This window comes from Cylas formicarius, unplaced genomic scaffold (genome assembly GCF_029955315.1).
Source record: "Cylas formicarius isolate icCylForm1 unplaced genomic scaffold, icCylForm1.1 PGA_scaffold_10__41_contigs__length_53128322, whole genome shotgun sequence".
In the NCBI taxonomy this organism is placed as follows: domain Eukaryota; kingdom Metazoa; phylum Arthropoda; class Insecta; order Coleoptera; family Brentidae; genus Cylas; species Cylas formicarius.
This window is the reverse complement of record NW_026844214.1, coordinates 15308381-15331866: the sequence shown is the minus strand read 5'-3', so window position 1 is coordinate 15331866 and position 23486 is coordinate 15308381. Positions and strand designations below refer to the sequence as shown.

The window sequence follows — 23486 nt, the reverse complement described above, 5'->3', positions numbered from 1 at the left end:
AATGTACGAGAGATGTCGCGCATTAATACCTTAGGTTTTGATCGCCAGATGTCACCCTTAATGGGGGAAGGGGGTAGTTTTTGTGTTTGAACTTTTTTGGCAATTTTTTTGCCCTCTGTACTTTAAGTCGCGGGAGGCGTGCCCGGCCGGCGGCGTTAAGTTTCTATCGCGGAGCGAGATGATTAGGTCACCGAGATCGCGCATAATCTAAGTAAATAATACAGCCAGATGCTGTTCATAACGTTTTGCGATAGCAATTATCACAATCGTTTTATAGGTTGCCGCTAGAAATAAAATAGCAAATTTTGAAAGCACATGTTATTATTATTTTCATATAATAATTTTAGCCTATAACCAATTGAATAATAATACAGAGTTTCGTAAGGCACGCATACGTAATCTACTACTCAGATCGATCCAATTCAAATTCGAGCCGTATCAGCGAACTGTCGTCGAATTTTTCAATATTAACAATCCAAGGTCGAGGTACCTGTAGTTGTTAGATCTTCGAAGTTAAAAAATCGCTTGCCATCTTAGGTATATAATGTCCGCTGTTTCAACCAACCACCTAATCAATTGGTCGATAAGGTTATATTCTATAAGACCTGTACTATATTTTAATCCGTGGTGAAAACGCTCGAACCAAGGTACGCTTCGCTTATCAGCATGAGTCAACGTTAAAAAATCTCTCGGCGAATTCATAATATAGTGGACCATTTGATTTCCGTCGTAAATTGCAATTTCTTTAGCGACGAGACCTTCACCATCATTCAGATTAAAGCCTTGCATATCTAGCGCCACGATCCGCATGATGACAACTGTCAAAAATGTACCGTGTCACCCGATATTTATGACAAATTTTTTGAGCATCTGCGAATCTGGTTTTAAAATCCTTTAGATTTGTTTACTATTTTAGTGAGCGGATTGTAACTAAATACTTTGTCATGTAAAATGAGACAATAAACCGATGTATCCTTTTTGATATTACCGCCAGTTTGTAAAGACTCTCTTTGATGAGAACAATCGATGTGTGTAATGGGACATTTTTCTCTGAAATGCTGCGGTGTGAAAATTGGTTCGTTGAACGTTCCGTAATAAGAATGCCTAAAATTGGCAAACATATCATACAGAGTAGAATACTTGTTTTTTTTTTAAATTAGATTTAAATCGTGGTACGGATATAGTTCCGAATTTAAAAATATTTTTTTATTAGTTAAATCGACGTCATCAAATTGACTCATATCCTTTTCTACTTGACCTTTCCTATTTTCGTGCAAGGCGGTAATTATATGACGCGGAGTGTCTAGTTTATTTGTTGTTTTTACGGGCCACGTGTGAGTTGTGGTTTCGGGCAGAGATGAATATTCAATAATTTCCGAAGATCTGAAATCGATTGTTATCTCTTTATTAGACTAAATGATTTTCGTTAGAGCAAGTTCTTCGGCAATATTTGTCATTATTTTTGGGATTTTCCATTGTATCTTTTTAAGCGAAACTAGGGCTTTCGGGAGTTGTGGTTTTTGGTTCATTGTCGTCTAGAAATATCACCGCGTCTAAATCGTTGCTTGCTCGTATTAAAACGAACTCTTGCGTACTTTGTTAATATTTACTACTTCATCCGACTGTTCTGTAGTCTTCTCGATCTTTTCCTTAAATATCTTTTTCACTTGGTTTTTGGTGTATTTCTCGATATCTGTTAAATCGTACGTTCCCTCTGGAATAGTTAGTCCTATATATAACTTGTTACTTTCTAAAATCGATGAAATCGAATTTTGTATCTGCACTCGCATAAAAATTTTCTATCTCGATAACGGTAAGTCCTACGGGATCGCCGTTGGCACAGAAATTATCAACGTCGAAAAAAATTTTTTTTGTCCGTCCGTTCTCCGTTCTCGGTTCTCGTCTTTTGGTTTTTCCTGAATAACTTTCGAACCGTTGGAGCTACAAAATTGAAATTTGCCTCCTGTTTAACCCTCCACGAGGCACATAACTTATAAGAAATGGCCCTGATCCGACGCCGCACTTTTTTTCGCGATTTTCGACTTTGGTATGAAACATGATAAGTGTCCGAAATTTGAAGCAATCGATTTCATATTTGGCACATCTATGCAGCTTTGCCCCGTGACGAAACCTATTAAAAATCGCGTCTGCAAGGGTCTACAAAAAGACCATTTTTCAAAAACATTCTTGAACCAGAAGGCGCAGAGGAAACGACTCAATAAACTTTTATTCTTGACAATTTTTCAAATTGACAAATTCAAAAAAACTGAAAAATGATTAAAATTGAAAAAATTATTGAAAATTGGCAATAACTTCAAATCTGGGTTTTAGATGTCAGTTTCTTATACATGACGATATAGCCCATATAGACAGCTTAAACTTTCGTATTTATGGTTTTTAAGTATTGTACAGGGTGTTCGCGATATTCCGTGCAATATTAAAAAACATAATAAGTAAGTAGTTTATATTCGTGACTTCACCATCCCCCGTCCCCCGGGGGAGATTTTGTGATTGCAAATTTACAGATTCCCAAGCAACCGAAAAAAAAAAATAGTTTGACCATTCTACGAGAGATGTCGCCGCCCATTAAGAGCTCAGGTTTCGATCGCCAGATGTCACCCTTAATGGGGGGTAGGGGGTAGTTTTCGCGTTAGTGCCTTTTTGGCAATTTCGCCCCGCTAGGGGTAGTTTTTGCGTTAGTGCCTTTTTGTTTTGACGTATTTTTGCGCGAGGTGAAAAAAGCGACCGGTGTGTCGCGCGCGGTCGGGGGATTCGAACCTCGAACCCGTTTCGCGCACTACATTAGTCTAGCCTAGCCGAGCCTAGCCGACGACGATTTCGCGGCGGCGGCGACGATAAGAGAATTCAACTAATAAAAGGTCGTCGATGTCGCTTAAAATATAATAATTTATTGACAACATTTTTTTTTGCGGATTAAATAAAATGCAACAGGGAAAAAGACGTTTAATGACACTAATATCGAACAAATTGTTTTATTAATCATATACAAAACCCCATCAGGATAGACACATATTAATATATATATTCGAACGATATGCATATATAAATAGCATATATGGACATAAATAGATACATAAATTAAACACAAATATAAATAACAATCATCTAAAGGAATCGTAACATATTAGTTTGCCAAAAGAAATATCTGCTTGGTATGTGGTCGATCAGTCAGTGATTTTCCCGCTGTCCTTTGAACCAACTAAATTTCGATGGTGTACTCTGAGCCGGGTATAAGATGTCGTTTGTCATCCGCGTAAGACAATGCCACCTTATTCTTCAGTTCGACGTACATATCATGTACATCATCTTTTTCAAACTTATTTTTAGCTGTATTACGCATCGCCGTCTATGTATTGTTTTAGCCAGGGAGATTGATCGAAAACAAAAACGCGATGGATGCGAACAAGCTTTAAACCGTTGCTTAAAGCCTGTTGCAGATTCCTATAATGCAATACATAATTACGTTTATTGTTTAAATTTGGAATAAGTTTTCTCATTTTGGTTTTCGCGATTGGCGAAACGATGGATTCCGGGCAAAAAGGCAGTTCGTTGTGTGCGTCATGCAGCACTTCCGGATAGTCCAAATCTACTTCGAAAATATAGCCCCTAGGTGAATCGTTGGGGATACGCGTAATATCTAAATTTTGAATTTTGCCCTCCTCCAACCACTCGAAGTTTCCCGTTGGGAGGTATTGTGACATGGCCGCCCCGTATAAATTGGTAGTGTCCAAGTACATGACGTAAGAGGTAGGTTTGGAAGGGTCGTAATTAGGTAAAAATTTATTATTAGCCGCGGCCTTTCTCACACTACACTGACTGACTCCTCCGCGGATACCGTGCTTCAAGAAGTGTATCATGTTAACAGGTCCAGTTCGACCTTTATCGCCTTAAGGGCGCTCGTCCATGATAGACCCGGTGTCGTATAAAACTGACTCGGGTCCAGACCGTACGTTTTCAGACACACCTCTCTAAAGTTTTCAAAAATATCGGCTAAAAGTAAAACGTCGGATTTTAAATAAATATCTGAATATTCGCCTAAAGTTTTACATTTGAACAAATTCCACACAGTCCAGGCACGCTTGTAATCCTCCCTGGTTATGTTGCTCTTTCGCATGGAGTCATAAAAGTCCTCGTGCGATGGCAGTTTGGTTTCGTCTAATTTTGAAAAAGAATCTAGATACGTATATGGAAAAACGCCCTTCTATCGAATAAGTTGAAATTCTTGTTCATTTTTAAAAAATTTTTTGACTTCCAGACACTGACTATCGTTCAAATTTCGACTCAATCTGTCCAAACTGGATGCCATAAATCGAAATGAATCTAAAAATCGGAGTTTTAAAAATACCCTTTTCCCTTTGCCTCCTTTCTCCGACTCAATGTTATCGATTAGGACATGTTTCTTAAAGGAAATGTAACGTTCCTTGTTTTGGGCGATGACATCGATCTTTTCCCCTTCTTCAGCCATAAATTTTACAAATACATGACTGTCGAAACCTAAATGGTGAAAAAAGACAGGGATGTGCCGCGGAACTTTGAAATTCAAGTTGCAAGTGGAGTGAGCCGCACCTCGAAATTCGCCAGTCATATGACAATGATCCCTTACTTTTTCGTCCTCTGCATTAAATGGCTTCTCGCAAATGTGACAAGCCGCAGCGTTTCGAAAGCCGGTCTCTTGTTCAAACGATAGAGTGGTCATGGGCACGGAAGTTTTCATGAACTTGTTGTAGAGCGCTTTGCAGTCGCTCTCCAACCATTCAATGAAAATTTTGTGTGCGCCCCGAACTCTGTACTGTTTAAAAGTAGACTGGGAATCGTCAAAGTCACATTTGACATAGTAGGCGAAAGAGTAAGGCTCGTGAATATGAGTTTTGACGGTAAACGATTTGTCGGGATTCGGTTCGCCTTCCACCTGTAAAGGAGTCATGACTGTTTCAAAGTCCGCGTACACAACAAAAGGAACTTTTAATTTCTTTTCCAATTCTTCAAATTTCAGCTTATTCGCGGGAACATCTTTACCGTATTTATCCTTGCGCAATTCGGTGGTCGGAAGTTTGATGGAAATGTGAGTGCAGTCGTGTTCTTTATGACGCTTTAGTTTTTCTTCGTTATAAAAATAAACCAAACACCCATCGCATAAAAACTTTGTAGTGGATCTTTTAGTTAATTGTTTTGAAACCAACCGAGACATACTTCTTATTAAACAATAATGATTTTCTCCATGGTCATTACTAATTAATAAGAGGTTTACATGTCTCTCTTTACGAGATTCAGTAAAATGCAAAGGACGAACGACCTCAACATCATTACGCACTTTGTTATAGACTCTCTCGAGGCCATAGACATTGACCGAAATTTCATTAAGTCGTTCAAAAGTGGATATGTCCTTAAGTTTAACGGGAAAATCGATACCTGTAAAATCCAGCTCGTTCTGAAATTCTACATAGTTACTGACCCGGTTAGCGTTATTTGTCCAGTGAATTGGGTGAAGAGCAGCCAAGATCGACCACATAAAGCATTTTTCGTCCGTATTTGGCAAGTTCAAAACAGCTTTTTTGGCTTCGATTTCCTTGGGCAGGCTAACATAGGACGACGCCCTTAAGGGATTGTACTTGTTAATCCCTATTTCTAAATGGAGGAGTTCCTGCAACGCCCAGCCTGTAAAAAAGAGAAAGAAATTAGTTCGGAAATATACATTTTTATGAATCATACCGCTGTCCCTTTCCTGAAACTCGGACGCTTTGGTAGCCAAGATGTCGACGAACTGGACGTATAGCTCCTCCAGATCGGTGTTTCCGCTCACCAGCCGATATTTGGTATTGAAGGACTTGACCTCCTCTTGTTCCTTCGTCTGCAAGAGGAAGTTTCCGAATAGCTCCATACCGACTTTTACGTTGCCGTAGCGTCGAACGTTCGACTCTACCAACGTAAGGATTTTGGACCTAAGGTGGTCCAAGAAGCCCTTAACGTCGGTAGGGTTAACGGTGGACGCCAGACGGTATGTAACTATGCGGTTACGGAAGGAGGTCTGTATCAAGCTATAAAATACAATATGAGAATTGCTTGGGATATAAAATCAAAAATCCTTACCTTCCGGTAGGTCAAGTCTCGGGCGCTTGGGTTCGTCTGCAGCAATAGAGGCGGCGGCGGGTCTTTTCGCATTGGGAACCTCATGCTTCTCGCGTTTATTATATATATATATATATATATATATATATATATATATATATATATATATATATATATATATATATATATATATATATAGACACTCCGTAATTTCATTTTGTCAGTATATTATACTTTGCGTCACCAAAAATAATTGTTCGATCGCAATGCGAAATAAACATTCCTGTTTAAAGAAGCAAAATGGTCCATATCTGTGTCGGACCTGTCGAAACCTGTTCCGTAGAGGTTTTGGGCCTGTTTAGAGCTGTCCTAGACCTGTTGGAGAGCTGTTCCATAGATATTTTAGACCTAATTTAAATCTGACCAAAAGCGTCCTGGCTAAAATTTGAAATAAAATGAAAATATTTTAACGCGATTTTATTTTTATATCAAAATACAGTTACTGAATATTTTTTCATTTTTATACAATATGTCCTGGAGCCAAATTTTGGAAATATCAGATTTTTGCTTTGTATTCTTCCGCACGTAAGCGCAGTATTTGGAGATCGGCCTGAACAACTGCTATCTGAGTTTCGAGCTGCTGGATACCTTCTTCACATTGCATCAGCTGATTTTCCAAATTGTTTTTCAAATTGAACGCCTCACAAACTACCCTTTTTTCGTTGTCATCTTTGAACGCCTCGAACCATTCTCCTTGTGCTTGCGGTAGAGATTCAATTTTTATTTTCTTAACTCGTGAATTTGCAGCAGTACGCTTACGTTTTGGAATATCTGTTGGTGGCTGCGAAGGCGGTGGACCCATCAAACCATTCTCTTGCAATAAATTTAAAAAATTATCCGGCAACACAATTTGTTCCATGTCTGTCTCGGACGCTCACAAAATCAAAAATAATAGAAGAAATTTATAGGATATTCGCGGTGTCGATCCATGAATCATGTGACTTGTCCAAGCCCAACCAGCGCACGAGAACCTTATTTCCTCGTTTGCGCAACACCTTTTCGACGAGATAGACGTCAGGGTTAACGGTTTTCTTCAATTCTTCCTGGTAAAAAGCGCCCATTACAGGCTTACCCTTCATATCTTCCAACAGATAAGTTACCGGATTTGTAATCTGCACTTTTACGATTTTAAACAATTCCGTGGTCCAGTTGCGAGTATAACCTTTGCTAAAAGCGTGCTTGGTCTTGCTGATTCTTACAACGTCGTCCAGTTTAAGTTTAGATGGTCCTACAATTTTCAAGTGACTGTAGGCTGATTTCAGAAAACTAGGCGCGTTATCTTTGTTCACTTCTTTAGGTCTCATTCCGGTGGTCCTGTGCACGCTACTGTTATATTTTTCGACAACAGAGGATAAAACATCTATCCATTTGTAGGTGCCGTTTAACGAAAAATATCTAAATAATTTTTCCTTGAGAGTACGTATAACTCTCTCGGCTACGGCAGCTTTCACGTTGCTATATGTACTGTAGTGATTTATGTCAAACCTACCCGTCATTTTTTTAAAATGGATATTATAAAACTCTTTGCCGAGATCAGTTTGCAGATTTTGCGGCCGGCGTCCTTCTTTGAGAATTTGGGTAAACGCTTTGGTAACTTCAACACCGGTTTTTGTTTTTAACGGTCGACACCACACGTATTTTGAAAAGCAATCGATCACGACTAGTATAGTAGTTTTTATTTTGTTTCGCATATCGGTCTAGCTGAGCCAAATCCGCTTGCCACAAATCATCCAGCCCTCGTATTATAGTTCTGCGACGCGCGTAATTTCTGCGTGCCGGCTTGTGCAGCTCTCGGACGAGTTGTGCTTTCTCACTGCTCATTACTTTGTCGATTGCCCGTCAATTTGAATTAAACACCATTTTAAATCATTCATTAGTTGTTGTCGCTAACTGATTTATTTGGTCCAAACTCGTATTGTATTTGTTCACCCATTGTGTATATCGGTTTTGTTGTGGCAAAAGTTTATTAAGTTGGGAATTGATATCTGCCTGATAGCTCTTAAATGTCTTCTCAAGCTCTTCTATTTTGGATAAATGTTTTTCCAACTCTTTCATTGAATTATCGTATTTCTCGTTAAGGTGGTGATTAATGTGTGTACCAAATTTATTAATAGCCATGACAACGGTTGTTACTCAAATAATTTTCTAACTTTCAATCGTGCTTATTTTATAAGATAACTTTTCCCTCTCTTAGTTTTTCAATAATTGAAGCTATTTCGTTCGTTCGGGGCGTTTTTATGCGTGATAATTTACCGCGAAAAATTAAAATTGAAGAATGCGGAATTGTTAACTTGGATAGTGAGAAAAACCAGGGAACTCATTGGGTCAGCTACATAAAGGACAAAACTAAGACTTTCTACTGTGATGGTTACGGAAATTTGAAACCGCCTGTAGAATTAGTTAAATATCTTAATTCTAACGGAAATGTTAGCATATATTACACTTATGAAACCAAACAAAAGTCCAGTTCTTACAATTGCGGACATCTGTCACTAAAATTTCTATATAATAACATGCCGTTAAAGTGAAACGTCAGTGATTAATTTAGATTCGTAATGTCCACTACGATTTCCATAAGTGGGAAAACTTCTATATTATCCGCCGATTTCAATCCGCCAATTTATTTAGATGATGATAAGGAATACTTTTTGGGACTAGCAGATTTCGAGACGTACATGAGCATACCAAATATTGAACCCGGTAATAACAAGTTACATATAGGAGAGAAAGTTATAACTATTCCAGAGGGAACGTACGATTTAACAGATATCGAGAAATACGTCAAAAACCAAGTGAAAAAGAGAAGGTCGATTTTATTCTGGAATCAAATTCGAACACTTTAAAGAGTTCAATTTTTTGTTCTAAACGAATTGACTTTTCCTCGAATGATTCCATAGGTGGACTGCTTGGATTTAAAAAGCGAGTAGTTGAAGCATCGACTACAGAACAGTCGGATGAAGTAGTAAATATTAATAAAGTCAATGCTATTTGCGTCGATTGTAATATATGTGTTGGCTCATACAGTAATGGTAAACCGGTTCACATAATACATCAGTTTTTTCCGGCTGTAGCTCCTGGGTATAAAATAGTCGAGTCGCCCCTACCTATACTTTATTTTCCAATCAGTGTTAAGACAATTAATAATATCACTATAAAAATCATCGACCAAGATGGAGATCTTATTAATTTTAGAAACGAAACGATAACAGTGAGGTTGCATTTAAAAAGCAATAATGGTTACCAGATATAACAGGACTTTTATAAGAGAACCATCAGTGGTTACAGTACAATCACAAAAAAAAACTATAAAAAGAGAAATATCGTTTGCAAATCCAGTGCCATTAGAAACGGCCAACGTTTAACACGTACAAACCGCACCTTTTTGAACTCATTGGGATTCCAAGTGCTCTTAAAATGACAATTTTAGATGTTAACGAAAAACTCTATATCGACAACTCCATCGTAAGTTCAGAGTTTCATACTTATCAACCATTCGTGTCTTCAAAATTCGACTATAACGACGAAATACGCATACCAATTCATGAACTAGATTCCTTCACTTTACCCTGTGAAAGTGTGTTGTACATCGAGGGGGTCCTTACTAATGAAGATGACAAGTACACTGGAAAATTAAGGTTTATTAACAATGGAATTGCTTTTCTCTTTAGAGAGATCCGGTACGAACTTAATGGCGTCACCTTGGACGCAGTCAGGAACGTTGGTTTGGCATCAACATTAAAAGCATATCTTTCCTATAATACCAACGAAAGTATAAAACTTCAAAATGCAGGATGGTTTCCCAATCGAAATGCAATATCAAGAAGGATACATCAGTTTATTGTCTCATTTTACATGACAAAGTATTTAGTTACAATCCGCTAACTAAAATAGTAAAACAAATGTAACGGATTTTAAAAACCCGATTCGCAGATGTTCAAAAAATTTTCCATAAATATCAGGCGAAATAGTACATTTTTGACAGTTGTCATCATGCGGATCGTGGCACTAGATATACAAGGGTTTAATCTGAAGGACGGTGAAGGTTTCGTCGCTAAAGAAATTGCAATTTACGACGGAAATCAAATGGTCCACTACATAATGAAGCCGCCGAGAGATTTTTTAACGTTGACTCATGCTGATAAGTGAAGCGTACGTTGGCTCGAGCGTTTTCACCACGGATTAAAATATAGTACAAGTCTTATAGACTATAACTTTATCGACGAATTGGTTAGGCGTTTGGTTGAAACCGCGGACATTATATACCTCAGAGGGCAACCGAAAATTGATTTTTTGACTTCGAAGATCCAACAACTACAGCTACACCTTCCTTTGATTGTTAATATCGAAAAATTCGACGACAGTTGGCTGATACCGCTCAAATTTGAATTGGATCGACCTCAGTGCACCTTTCATATGAATGGTGGATTACGCATGTGTGCCTTACGAAACTCTGTATTATTATTCAATTGGTTATATGCTAAAATTCCTATATGAAAATGACAATAAAAAGATGTGCTTTCAAAATTTGCAATTTTATTTTGAGCGGCAACATATAAAACAGACTAACGCAAAGCGAGCAAATCAAAATTAATTCTCAAGTGTTAAGTGATGAATCGCCCCATAAGCAACGTCGATGAGCTTCCCGCGGAATACCTAATCAAATACGTGAAATCCAACGACTTGCTGGCTATGTGGCATAGGTTATCCGACAAGCAGAAAAACAATTTCGACCTGCAGACTCATTTGCCTTGTTTTATTCACTATAATCGATCGGATAGTAGAACTCATATCGACGGACCCGTGCCTCCACAAAATAAATGTCCGCTTTGTTTGAGTGTTATAAAAAGTAGTTCATTGATTTAAATCGCCTCAATATAGTGAGAAACATGGCTTTGTTAAGTGCTCAATATGTTTTATTAACAGCGGTAGTGCAAAATATGTTCTACTTAAATAAACCCAATGGGGTTATCGAAGCGGACGTTTGTTTTAAAAATAACAATATCAGTGGCGTTTGGCCGGAAGAATGGAGTCAGCTGTATCCCATGACAGTTAACGGTAACGATAAGCTACACATTTTTGGAGCAAGGTTACCAAACGTTACCGCTCAGTATCTAAATTACAAAGTCCGTTTGGTTTTCTTTGATCGCAGTTTCGGCGACCACGGCGAATGGCAAACGATTGCTTCCAATAATAGCAGCTATCGCAGTGATAAGGAGGAAAATTTTGGGACAGACCTCCAAAAGGTTTTGATCCTACTGTATCTAGTGATGGGTGCTTGTTTCCTATTACTATCAAAGTGCTTATACAAGTTGAATAAAATTCATTGCTCCGCCCATCTTCGCAAGTAGGGATATGTGGATGTATAAATTGTTCGCATATATTCCAAAACTCTTAAATCGACTGTGACTCAAAAAGTGTACTTAACGCAGCCAAAAAAAAAAAATTAAAATGGCCACTGATGTTGTTAGGATTGACGAAAATATGCTGTTTGAAATTTACAACACTGGCGTTCGTTTCACCAGCAGGGACGACCATACGGATTTTCAACTAGAAGAGTTCTTGGGTTTTCTCAATTTTCTAAACGAAGAAGTAGGAGAACATCTAAAGTGGAACGACGTTTCAGCACACATCGGTGACGACATAGAGGTGATGTATTGGAACGAAGAAGAGCTTTGTGATTTGAGGCTATTAAAAAATGGACGGTCGCAAATGTTTCTGGAAAGAGAAGATATTGAAAAAATTATGTCAAAAGGGCACAGTCTTTTTAAAGCTATGAAATTATACCGAGATGTAAATATACATAACCGAGATGTAAATATATATAATCAATAAATAATTTTATTAGTAACACGTATTTGGTTTATGTCATTTTTCATTAATTCCTAAACATATACTGCTCTATAATTTGTTTCTGTCTGACCGCAACAACATACACCACCAACTTACTTTAAGTCAAAAAAGGGACCTGGCTAACTCAACTTGCCATTTGTTAGCGATATTTCATAAAAATGTTACATCATAAATTTTATCGGTGCACATTTATTTAATTTAATTATATTTTACGCGACCTCGACGACCTTTTATTATATTTATGCGGAACCAGAACAATGCAATTTCGCACAAAGTAGCTAACCTCGGGGTCACACTTGATGAATTTAAACAAAATTTCATCACATTAGCAAATATGGAATATAAATGCTTTATTTACGTATAATGTTTTTTATCTACAACCATTTAATAATAGACGCATAATACTTCTGACAGTGAGAGTATTATGCTACGCATAATACAACAAGTGTAATTATATCATAAAAAAACAAGTGTAATTATATCATAAAACAACAAGTGTAATAAAATATTCTGGAATTCTTAATAATCCGGGCTTCAATTAATCGGCGCAGAATTCACACATTTCATTTATTATTTTTATGAAAATTTACTATAAAGTTACCCATATTAAAGTCATACACACGTTACCAATTCAATTCTATTATTCAAAAACAGTTCAAAAAATACAAACCAATATGACAATAATTAAAAAGAATTAGTAGGCCGTGCAGGCTAAATCTGACAGCGCGCAGCGGGTATCCATAGCGACAGCTTACCCGACGCGACGCTCATCGTGAATACAAACATTTTCTTTCATGAAATAATAATTGTAAAGTAAATAATATTCATATAGAGAAGCTTTAAAATTTCGCCTTGCAATTAAAACATAAGATTTAATAAAAATGGATTCTGAAAACGAAGTACTAACACCCCCGGAAATTCGAGCGGCAGCGGAAGCTGCGTCTCTGGATTTACTTCCCAAGAAATCAAGAAACAATTATGAAATTGCCTACAACAATTTCATGGATTGGCGATCAAGAAACAAGGCCACCTCCTTCTCTGAAGATACATTATTAGTGTATTTCAAAGAATTGGCTAAAAAGTATAAGTCGTCCTCCTTGTGGACGTTTTATTCCATGCTGAAAAGCACACTTTATATTAAACACAATGTCAAGATCGACCACTACGCGAAGCTACATGCTTTATTAAAAAGACAATCAGAAGGCTATCAACCCAAAAAATCTAAGGCATTTACCGGACAGGAAATAAATAAATTTATTTATGAAGCTCCTGATACAAAATATTTGGCTACAAAGGTAAGGAATGATAAGACGTTACATACCTACGGTATTTACCAAGAGGTGTTAATTTTTTAGGTTGCATTAATTATGGGAGTGATGGGTGCATGCCGCTCAAATGAACTACATGCAATGAAAATACAACACGTTACATTTTATGAAGGTTGCACTAGAGTAATAGTTCCCGTTACGAAGACCAAGATCCCTAGGAATTTTACTATTACTGAGAAGTTCCATGATATTGTTAAAAAATATGCAAATCTGAGACTGCCAAATGCATCAGATTCTTTTTTTATGAATTTTCAAAATGGAAAATGCACAAAACAAGTTATCGGCATTAACAAGTTTGCCAAAATGGGCAGAGAAATTGCAAGTTTCTTACAAATCAAAAACCCAGAAAGATATACCGGGCACTGTCTACGACGATCTTCAGCCACATTGTATGTCGACGCAGGGGCAAGTATGACAGCTCTGAAGCGCCACGGAGGCTGGAAGTCGGCTTCTGTAGCTGAAGGCTATATTGCAGACTCGCAGAAGAACAAGACCGATGCAGCTACTAAAATATTAAGTCAAATCAACCCTAATTGTAATATTAATAACAGTACTTTTGTTTCTACCCCCTCACAATATCCAGGTATGTCTACTATTACGAGCGAATCTTCTCATAACACTTTTTCGATTAGTAAAGACACCACGGACATTAGTATTGGTACTACACCAACTACGATGAATTTCAATAACTGCCCTAATATAACAATCAATTTTATGAAATAGACAGAGTAATACATAATGATCCTATTAAGCGTCAATTTAAAAATAATTGTGTGCTGAAGTGTAAATGTTAATTAAATATTATTAAACTTATTAAATGTTCAATCCAGGACTTTCATTGAATTTATTCCTTATTACATCACAACTCATAACACATAAACATATAACATAAACAGCATACATAAACAGTAACCAGTGTTGATATTGAGTGAATGGTAGAATCTAAAAATGTATGATATTATGTTCCATTTCATATAAAGCAAGTTAACATCCACTTCCGGCCTAACCGGAAGTGCCACCATCTTGAGAATATTCTAGCTGAATTGCTCTGCCATCAGCATTAGCTTCCTACCGAATTTTCAGGTTTCTCCCATGTATAGTTTTTTTTCACAATAAAATGACACATTTCAATTCCGGTGAGGTACCCTATATAAGTGGATGGTTGTAGATAAAGTATAGTATTTGACTCGAGTATTATGGACCATAATAAACTCAGATGATTATAACACTCGCCGCAAGCGGCTCGTTTTATAAATCATCCTCGTTTATTATGGCCTTCATAATACGCTCGTTAAATAATATACTATTATCGTTATCAGATACATTGTAAGTTAATAAAAATGTGTTTATTGAATTCGCGCATTTCTAATATTTCCCTGATTAACAAATTTAAACATATCGGATGTCAATACTACCTCGACGACCTTTTATTAGTTGAATTCTCTTATCGTCGCCGCCGCCGCGAAATCGTCGTCGGCTAGGCTCGGCTAGGCTCGACTAACGTAGCGCGCGAAACGGGTTCGAGGTTCGAATCCCCCGACCGCGCGCGACACACCGGTCGCTTTTTTCACCTCGCGCAAAAATACGTCAAAACAAAAAGGCACTAACGCAAAAACTAATTTTTGTTTCACGCATTTTTTGGATTATATACAAGGTGTTTTAGTTATGGACAATAATTTAAAAGACCCTGAAAATCTTTCTTTTAGAGAGTAAATTATTAACCGTAAATCAAAATTCGTACAAACAATAACTAATCCGTTCAAACAGTGTCATAGGTCGTAACAAGGGCTACAATTTTTGTATTTACGGTTTTCGTCTATCACATACGTTGTTCAAGATAGTTGAACAAATCCAAATGAAAATAACTATTTCTCGCCCTTGTTCTAGACGCGATGACGTCATTTAATATTAACACATATTGCATGGTTTCAGAAAACACATAATTTTTTGAAAACCATTTACTCCATTGGAAAAATTCTTGGACCAGGCACCTAAGGAGATGCTCTATTTCGAACGTTCTTGGAATTATATACAGTTTGTGGGCAAAAAATTCAAATAGATCCTAGAAATTTTGTGGGTGAATTATTGGCGATACATGAAAAACTTTTAAAGATGTGATGATTCGATATGAACAGTATCGTAAACTGTGTGGAGAGAGAATTTAAGGTTACGTCTATAATACAGGGGAAATATAATTTTAAATTGCAAATTAGCAGTAAAAATTTTAATATTTAGAGTGTATTCAAGTTCCATAGTAGTCGGCAGGAGCACAATAGAAAAACAATGCGTCCCTTTAGGACTTTTTAAAATACAAAGCTGATTCGCGCTACCGACGATTTTTCGAAAGCAATCTTGTTATTACCGGGTTCAATATTTGGTATACTCAGGTACATCTCCAAATCCGCTAGTCCCAAAAAGTATTCCTTATCGTCATCTAAATAAATTGGCGGATTGAAATGGAGGGATAATATAGAAGTTTTCCCACTTATGGAAATCGTAGTGGACATTACGAACCTAAATTAATCACGGACGCTTTATTTTAGCGGCATACTTTATATATATATATATATATATATATATATATATATATATATATATATATATATATATATATATATATATATATATATATATATATATAGAAAAAATTTTTATATAGAAATTTTAGTGATAGATTGTAAGAACTAAACTTTTGTTTGGTTTCATAAGTATAATATATACTAACATTTCCGTTAGAATTAAGACATGTAACTAATTCTAAAGGCGGTTTCAAATTTTCGTAACCATCAAAGCCTTAGTGTTGTCCCAATGAGTTTCCTGGTTTTTCTCGCTATCCAAGTTAACAATTCCGCATTCTCTAATTTTAATTTTTCGCGATAAATTATCACGTACAAAACACATATTTGTAATATTTTTGCATATTTTTCCAGATCGAAATTTGTCAAAGCTCTTCGGGGTAAATTTATTTGGACTTTTTTTTCTCTTTTGGATGTTTTTCTCCTTCGATACAGCCCCTATAGGGTTTAATATAAAGACCATTTCCTTCTCCTCTGCCGCTTTTAAACGTTTTACATATAGTACTTTGCCGCTTTAGCGTCGTTTACTGCTTTCGCGATACCTGCCGCTCCTCCGCCTAGCGCCCCGAGTGCTTCCAATATCAGTAGTAAAAAAGGTAAAAATCCGCCAATTTTATTAGGTGTTTTTATAAGACTCTTTTTTTACTCGCATTAATTTTGTCTGCTTTTTAACGCCCATTCCCAATTTTCGCTTTCCTTTCATTACACCTGTTATGCCTAAAGCTGCTGCTTTTTCTCCAAACGAAGAGTCCTTTGCTTCAAACCTCTGCCAAGCTTTATCCTCTAAGATCTTGTCTGCTTCCTGTCTCCTAGTTAAATCGTTAGGGATTTATTTTATACCAGAATCACCTCTATTAATTCTTTTTTGTAAATGGGTACCCGGTCCGCACAATTGGTAACCAGGAATATGCAGTTCGATAGGAAATTTGTTTATAAGTATATTTACCAATCCTGAACCTTTCGCCCTGTTTCGATGTACAATCATCCGAGTGTTAGCAAATACTCTTTATAAATATTTAGTAATTATACTATAAATACTTTCGCAGGTCCTTGCTAATGCCTCAGTCGAAATAAGAGTTGAAAAGCAAGCCTTCTCTTTACCTGTAAAAAACCACGACGCAAGTTTGGTCCGCGAATTTCAAAAGCACGGCGATCTCTTTGGAGGTAGTTGTAAGAGGGCACTAATTGTAGGAGCCCTAAATTCGGGTAAAACCAACGTCATGTTATCTTCGCTCGAACATCCTAATGGAATTAGATTTGAATACGTTTACTTTTATTCCAAAACCCTGCAACAGCCAAAATACGTGTATTTGATAGAACTTCTAAAGCCTTTACAAGAGATTGACTTTTCTGAGTTTGAGAGCGATGAGGAAATTAAAATTCTGTTATAATATTTGATGATATTCCTTATCACGATCAAAGTATAATTAGAGATTATTTCACTCATTGTAGGCGTAAAAACGCCGATTGTTTCTTTATTTTTCAAGGATATTCTTCTATACTCAATGGGATACAAATATGACTTATCCGGGAAAACGCCAACTTTCTGATTTAATTTTAATTTGATTTTTAATATATATAACGATCACTGTATGTTGGACATGTTAACAGTTTAGAAATACCTGTGTGTACTGCTGGAACGAACCCTATAATCTTATTGTGATTGACAAAGATTGTGAATTAGATAAGGGCAGATATAGGAAAAACTTCGACTTCTTCATTTATATATTACATTTTTAAAATGGATAAACGCTTAGCGACGAAATTAATAAAATCAAGAAACTCAGTGAGAGAAAAATATCAAAGGCTAAAACAAGCCGCAAATGAATCCCTGACGCAACTGGAACAAACCTATAAGCCTCTGCAGCAATTAATTTCAACAATAAATAAAACGGATATCAAAGATGAGCCGTTTGAAGAAAAAGAAAATGTTAAATATGAAGTGTTAACCTCGACGCCTACCAAAATAAAGCGGAAAAGAACTGTCCTCATTTTTTGATACCTTCTTTCCGTCGATCCAACAACAAAGCAATCTTGTAGCTGAAAGTACGGGTATTTCGGACAGCGATACTACGTTGTCAGATATTTTAGAACAAACTAAGCAAGCGAGAAGGGGTTACGTCGACACTCCCACCTACGAGCAATGGTTTAGTGACTTTGATAAATTACCGCGGACACATTGATGATTTAGCCCAAAAAGCTGTGGAAATTGTCGGTAAAGATGTAAAGTTACAAGAAATTACATATCCCGCGACCGTTGGTTTGTATAACTTACTTTTTAAGAAGGTACCTGCCGGTTTCAAAACGCAAGATCTGGATTATTATATGGATATACTGAAAAGAACACGTATCGGAGAAACCATGATCCTAATGAACAAGTGCAAGGAAACGCATCATATGAATATATAAATATAATTGGACCTTATTTACAGCAGCGAGGAGTAACAAAAACAAAAAACCCGGTGAGACGACTAGCTGACGCATTTTCTAAATTGCCACCGCCTTATAGAAAAGTCACAAGTGGGACGGGGCTGACTTTGAAAGCAAATAAAGAAAATACAGATTATATTTATGGGATGCTGTTAACGAACTTGTCGATACATTAAGACTATTATTGGCATCTACTGCTGCAGGACACACGGGACATGAGAACGAAATAGTTTCAATTATTGAAGAACTAAAAGAGGGAAAAATTATCTTATAAAATAGTCACGACTGGGAGTGAGAAAATTATTCGAGCAACAACCGCCGTCATGACTATTAATGAATTTGCTATACACATTAATCACCACCGTAATGAGAAATACGATATTTCAATGAAGGATTTCGAAAAACATTTATCCAATATAGAGGAGCTCGAGAAGAAATTTAAGAGATATCAGTTCCCAACTTAATAAACTTTTTCCACAACAAAACCGATATACACAATGGATCAACACATACAATGCAAGCTGGGACCAAATAAATCAGTTAGCGACCACAAATAATGAATGATTTAAATTGGTGTTTAATTTAAATCGACGGGCAATCTACAAAGTTATGAGCAGTGAGAAAGCGCAACCCGTCCGAGGGCTGCACAAGCCGGCAAGCAGAAATTACGCGTGTCGCAGAACTATAATACGAGGGCTGGATGATTGGTGGCAAGCGGATGTGGCTCAATCAGACCTATATGCGAAACAAAATAAAAACTTTGAATTCATACTACTGGTGATCGATTGCTTTTCACAATACGTGTGGTGTCGACCGTTAAAAACAATAATAACGGTGTTGAAGTTACCAAAGCGTTTACCCAAATTCTCAAAGAAGGAAGCAGGCCGCCAAATCGGCAAACTGAACTTGGGAAAGAGTTTTTAATGTTCATTTTAAAAAAATGACGGCTAGGTTTGACAGTAATCACTATAGTACATATAGCAAAGTGAAAGCTGCCATAGCCTAGAGAGTTATACGCACTCGCAAGGAAAAATTATTTAGATATTCTCGTCGAAAAGGTGTGGCGCAAACGAGAAAATAAGGTTCTAGTGAGCTGCTTGGGATTGAACAAGTCACATGATTCATGGATCGACTCCGCGAATATCCTATAAATTTCTTCTATCAGTTTTGATTTTGTGAGCGTCCGGGACGGAGATGGAACAAATTATCTTGCCGGAAATTTTTTTTAATTTATTGCAAGAGAGTGATTTGAAGTGTCCGCCCCCTTCACAGGCACCAACAGATATTCCAAAACGTACTGGTGCAAATTCCCGAGTTAAAAAAAGCAAAATTGAATCTCTACCGCAAGGACAAGGTGAATGGTCGTAGGCGTTTAAAGATTACAACGAAAAGAGGGTAGTTTCTGAAGCGTTCAATTTGAAAAATCAGCTGACGCAATGCGAAGAAGATATATAGCAGCTCGAAACTCAGATAGCACTTGTTCAGACCGATCTCCAAGTACTGCGCTTACAAAGCAAAAATCGGATATTTTCAAAATTTGGCTCCAGAACATATTGTATACAATTGTAAAAAATATTCATTAACTGTAATGTGATATAAAAAATAAAATCGTAAAAATATATTTCAAGTCGTTTTATTTCAAATATTTGTGAGGACACGCTTGGTAAGATCTAAATTAGGCCCAAAAATATCTACGCAACAGCTGTCGAACAGGTCCAAAACGTCTAAAGGGACAGATTTCGACAGATCCGAAACAGATATGACCCAGTAAACAGTTTCGCTTCGTTTAATAATTAATTAGCTAATAGTTAATTAACCGAAAGGTAAAGTTATCGAATGCTTGCATTATTTTAAATTCGTTGTCGCGGAAGGAAATGACGTTATTAACAAGTGACCGCCGCCGGAGTTAGTCTTCATTCTTTGGATTTTTTTTTGTGTTTCACCGCTTAAAAAGGTAAGTGTTCAGTAATACTGGAACAGTTCGGAAGTGAGACGCTTATCCCTGTTCGCGAATATTGCAACCGCTCGTTCAGCCGAAAAGACCACCTCGCGAGGCACGGTGATTGTCGCGCAGCAGTACAAATTTGTTATGTTTGCGGCTGGATATACAAGTCCGAGGGGGCCCTCTGACGTCATCAACGCGCGAAACACGAGGTCCCCAAGGCGAAAACACCCGCCACCGCCCCTATTGCTGCCGACGAACCCAAGCGACCGAGACCATGCCTACCGGAAGGTAAGATTTTTGTTTTTGAATCCCAAAAAAATCATATTATTATATTTTATAGCTTCGACATCATCACCATTATCCACGCACCATTGTACGCAGTGTAACTTGGCAATTCCCGCATGAGATGCAAAGGACACTTGCGTGCTTTGGCTCACCGCCAAAAATGCAGCGTGGTGCAGGAGGAAGGAGTGGAAATAATGCAGACCTCCTTCCGCAACCGCATACCTACATACCCTACAGACGTTAAGGGTTTCATGGGCCACCTTAGGGCCAAAATCATTAAATTGGAAGATTCGAACATCCGACGCTACGTCAACCTAAAAGTTGGTATGGAGCTATGCAGACGAAGCAACAAAAGGAGGTCAAGTCCTTCAATACGAAATATCGGCTGGTGAGCGGTAACACCGATGTAGAGTAGCTGTACGTCCAGTTGCTTAACATCTTGGCTACCAAAGCGTCCGAGTTTCAGGAAAGGGACAGCGGTATGATTCATAAAACTGTATTCTATTTTCGAACTATTTTTTTGCCTTTTTTTACAGGCTGGGCGTTACAGAAACTCCTCCATTTAGAGGTAGGGATTAACAAGTACAATCCTCTAAGGGCGTCGTTCTATATTAGCCTGCTCAAGGAAATCGAAGCCAAGAAAGCTGTTTTGAACGTATAAAACACGGACGAAAAATGCTTTATGTGGTCGATCTTGGCTGCTTTTCACCCAATCCAACGAACAAATAAGGCCAACAGGGTCAGTAACTATGTAGACTTTCAGAAAGAGCTGGACTTTACAGGTACCAATTTTCCCGCTTAACTAAGGGGACATACCCATGTTTGAACGACTCAATAAAATGTGGGTCAACGTTCATGGTCTCGAAAGAGTCTATAACGAAGGCCGTAATGATGTTGAAGTCGTTGGTCCTTTGCATTTTACCGAATCTCGAAAAGAGAGACATGTAAACCTTTTATTAATTAGTGACGCTTATGAAGATAATCATTATTCTTTAATAAGAAATAAGTCTCGGTTGGTTTCAAAACAATTAACAAATTGGCCTAAAGCAAAGTTCTTGTGCGACGGGTGTTTAGTTTAATTTATAACGAAGAAAAACTAAAGCGTCATAAAGAGCACGACTGCACTCACATTTCCATCAAACTTCCGACCACCGAATTGCGCAAGGATAAATACGGTACAGATGTTCCCGCGAATAAGCTGAAATTTGAAGGATTTGAAAAGAAATAAAAAGTTGTTGTATACGCGGACTTTGAAACAATCATAACTCCTTTAGAGTTGGAAGGCGAACCGAACTCCGACAAATCGTTTGCTGTCAAAACTCACATTCACGAGCCTTACTCTTTCGCCTACTATGTCAAATGTGACTTTGACGATTCCCGGTCTACTTTCAAACAGTACAGAAGTCGGGACGTGCACAAAATTTTCATTGAATGGTTGGGGAGCGATCGCAAAGCGCTCTACAACAAGTTCATGAAAACTTCGGTGCCCATGACCGATCGATCGCTTGAATAAGAGACCCGGATTCGAAACGCTGCGGTGTGTCACATTTGCGAGAAGCCATTTGACAGAGAAGACGAAAAAGTAAGGGATCATTATCATATGACCTGCGAATTTCGAGGTGCGGGTGACTCCGCTTGCAACTTGAACTTCAAAGTTCCGGGACACATCTCTATCTTTTTTCATCATTTAAGTTTCGACAGTGATCTATTTGTAAAATTTATAGCTGAAGAAGGGGAAAAGATTGATGTTATCGCCCCAAACAAGGAGCGTTAAATTTCCTGTACGAAACTGGTCTTGGTGGATAACATCGACGATAAACGATAACGATAAACGATAGCCAGTTTCGCGAAGTCAAAAAATTGTTGCAAATGAACAAGAATTTCAACTTATTCGACAGAAGGGCCTCTTTCCAGATACGTACATAGATTCTTTTTCAAAATTAAACGAAACCAAACTACCATCGCACGAGGACTTTTATGACTCAATGCGAAAAACCAACATAACCAGGAAGGATTGCTGGCTTGCCTGAACGGTGCGGAATTTGCTCAAATGTGAAACTTTAGGCGAATAGTCCGATATTTATTTAAAATCCGACGTTTTACTTTTAGCCGATATTAAAGAAAATTTGGACAGATTCGATACGTCTAATTACTCGGAAAACAACCACCACGGCATCCCGTAAACAAGTCCGTTCTTGGCAAAATGAAGGACGAGTACGCAGAACGGCCGTTGGGGGAATTATTAGGTACCAAAAAGGCCAAGGGCGTTCCTGACTCGGTTAGTCAGCGCGAACTTAGTGTCGACGACTATAAGCGCGTTGTCGAGGAGGAAGGCATGCTAATCTTGAGCCAAATATCTTCGTTTCGCTCACATTTACATGATAAGTACGTCGAACTGAAAAATAAGGTGGCGTTGTCTTACGCGGACGACAAACGACATCTTATACCCGGCTCAGAATACACACTAGCTTGGAGCCATCGAAATTCGGCATAGTACAAAAGACAGCGGGAAAATAATTGATCGATCGACCACGTGCGAAGCAGCTATTTCTTTTGGCAAACTAATAAGGATACAGTTTTATATAATATTTGTGTTTAATTTATGTATATATTTATGTCCATACATGTGCCTAGCTTAAAAAATTAAATCTTAAAACAAATTATTTGTTGAAGCATATCGTTCGCCCATATTTATTAAGTTAATATTTGTCTCTCCTGGAGGGGTTTTGTATATAATACATCTTTAATAACACAATTTGTTCGATGTGAGTGCCATTAAACGTCTTCTTTGCTGCAGCTTTTTAAAGAATCCGAAAAAAAAACGAACCGCGATTTAAATGTTCAAAATTCGGGAGAGCGTTTTTAAAAACATTTATTTCCACAGAAAGCGAAATAAAGTTTTATTCGGACTGGCCGATACAAAGG

At 37.5% G+C, this 23486-nt stretch overlaps 2 protein-coding genes across 2 annotated transcripts in view; one reads left to right on the top strand and one right to left on the bottom strand.

Moving 5' to 3' along the window:
* Nucleotides 1–23486, bottom strand: part of LOC132697435 (dynein axonemal heavy chain 10) — a 104341-nt gene that overhangs the window by 79818 nt on the left and 1037 nt on the right.
* LOC132697428 (uncharacterized) lies at nucleotides 12879–14048 on the top strand. The gene is made up of 2 exons (XM_060662944.1): nucleotides 12879–13292; nucleotides 13353–14048. The coding sequence occupies exons 1-2, from the start codon at nucleotides 12879–12881 to the stop codon at nucleotides 14046–14048; spliced, it is 1110 nt and encodes a 369-aa protein (XP_060518927.1).

Bases quoted from the DNA above. Each gene is read 5' to 3' on its own strand.
- LOC132697428 (XM_060662944.1), top strand. From the start codon at position 12,879: ATGGATTCTGAAAACGAAGTACTAACACCCCCGGAAATTCGAGCGGCA. The intron at 13,293-13,352 runs GTAAGGAATGAT...TTAATTTTTTAG, and splicing joins CAAAATATTTGGCTACAAAG to GTTGCATTAATTATGGGAGT.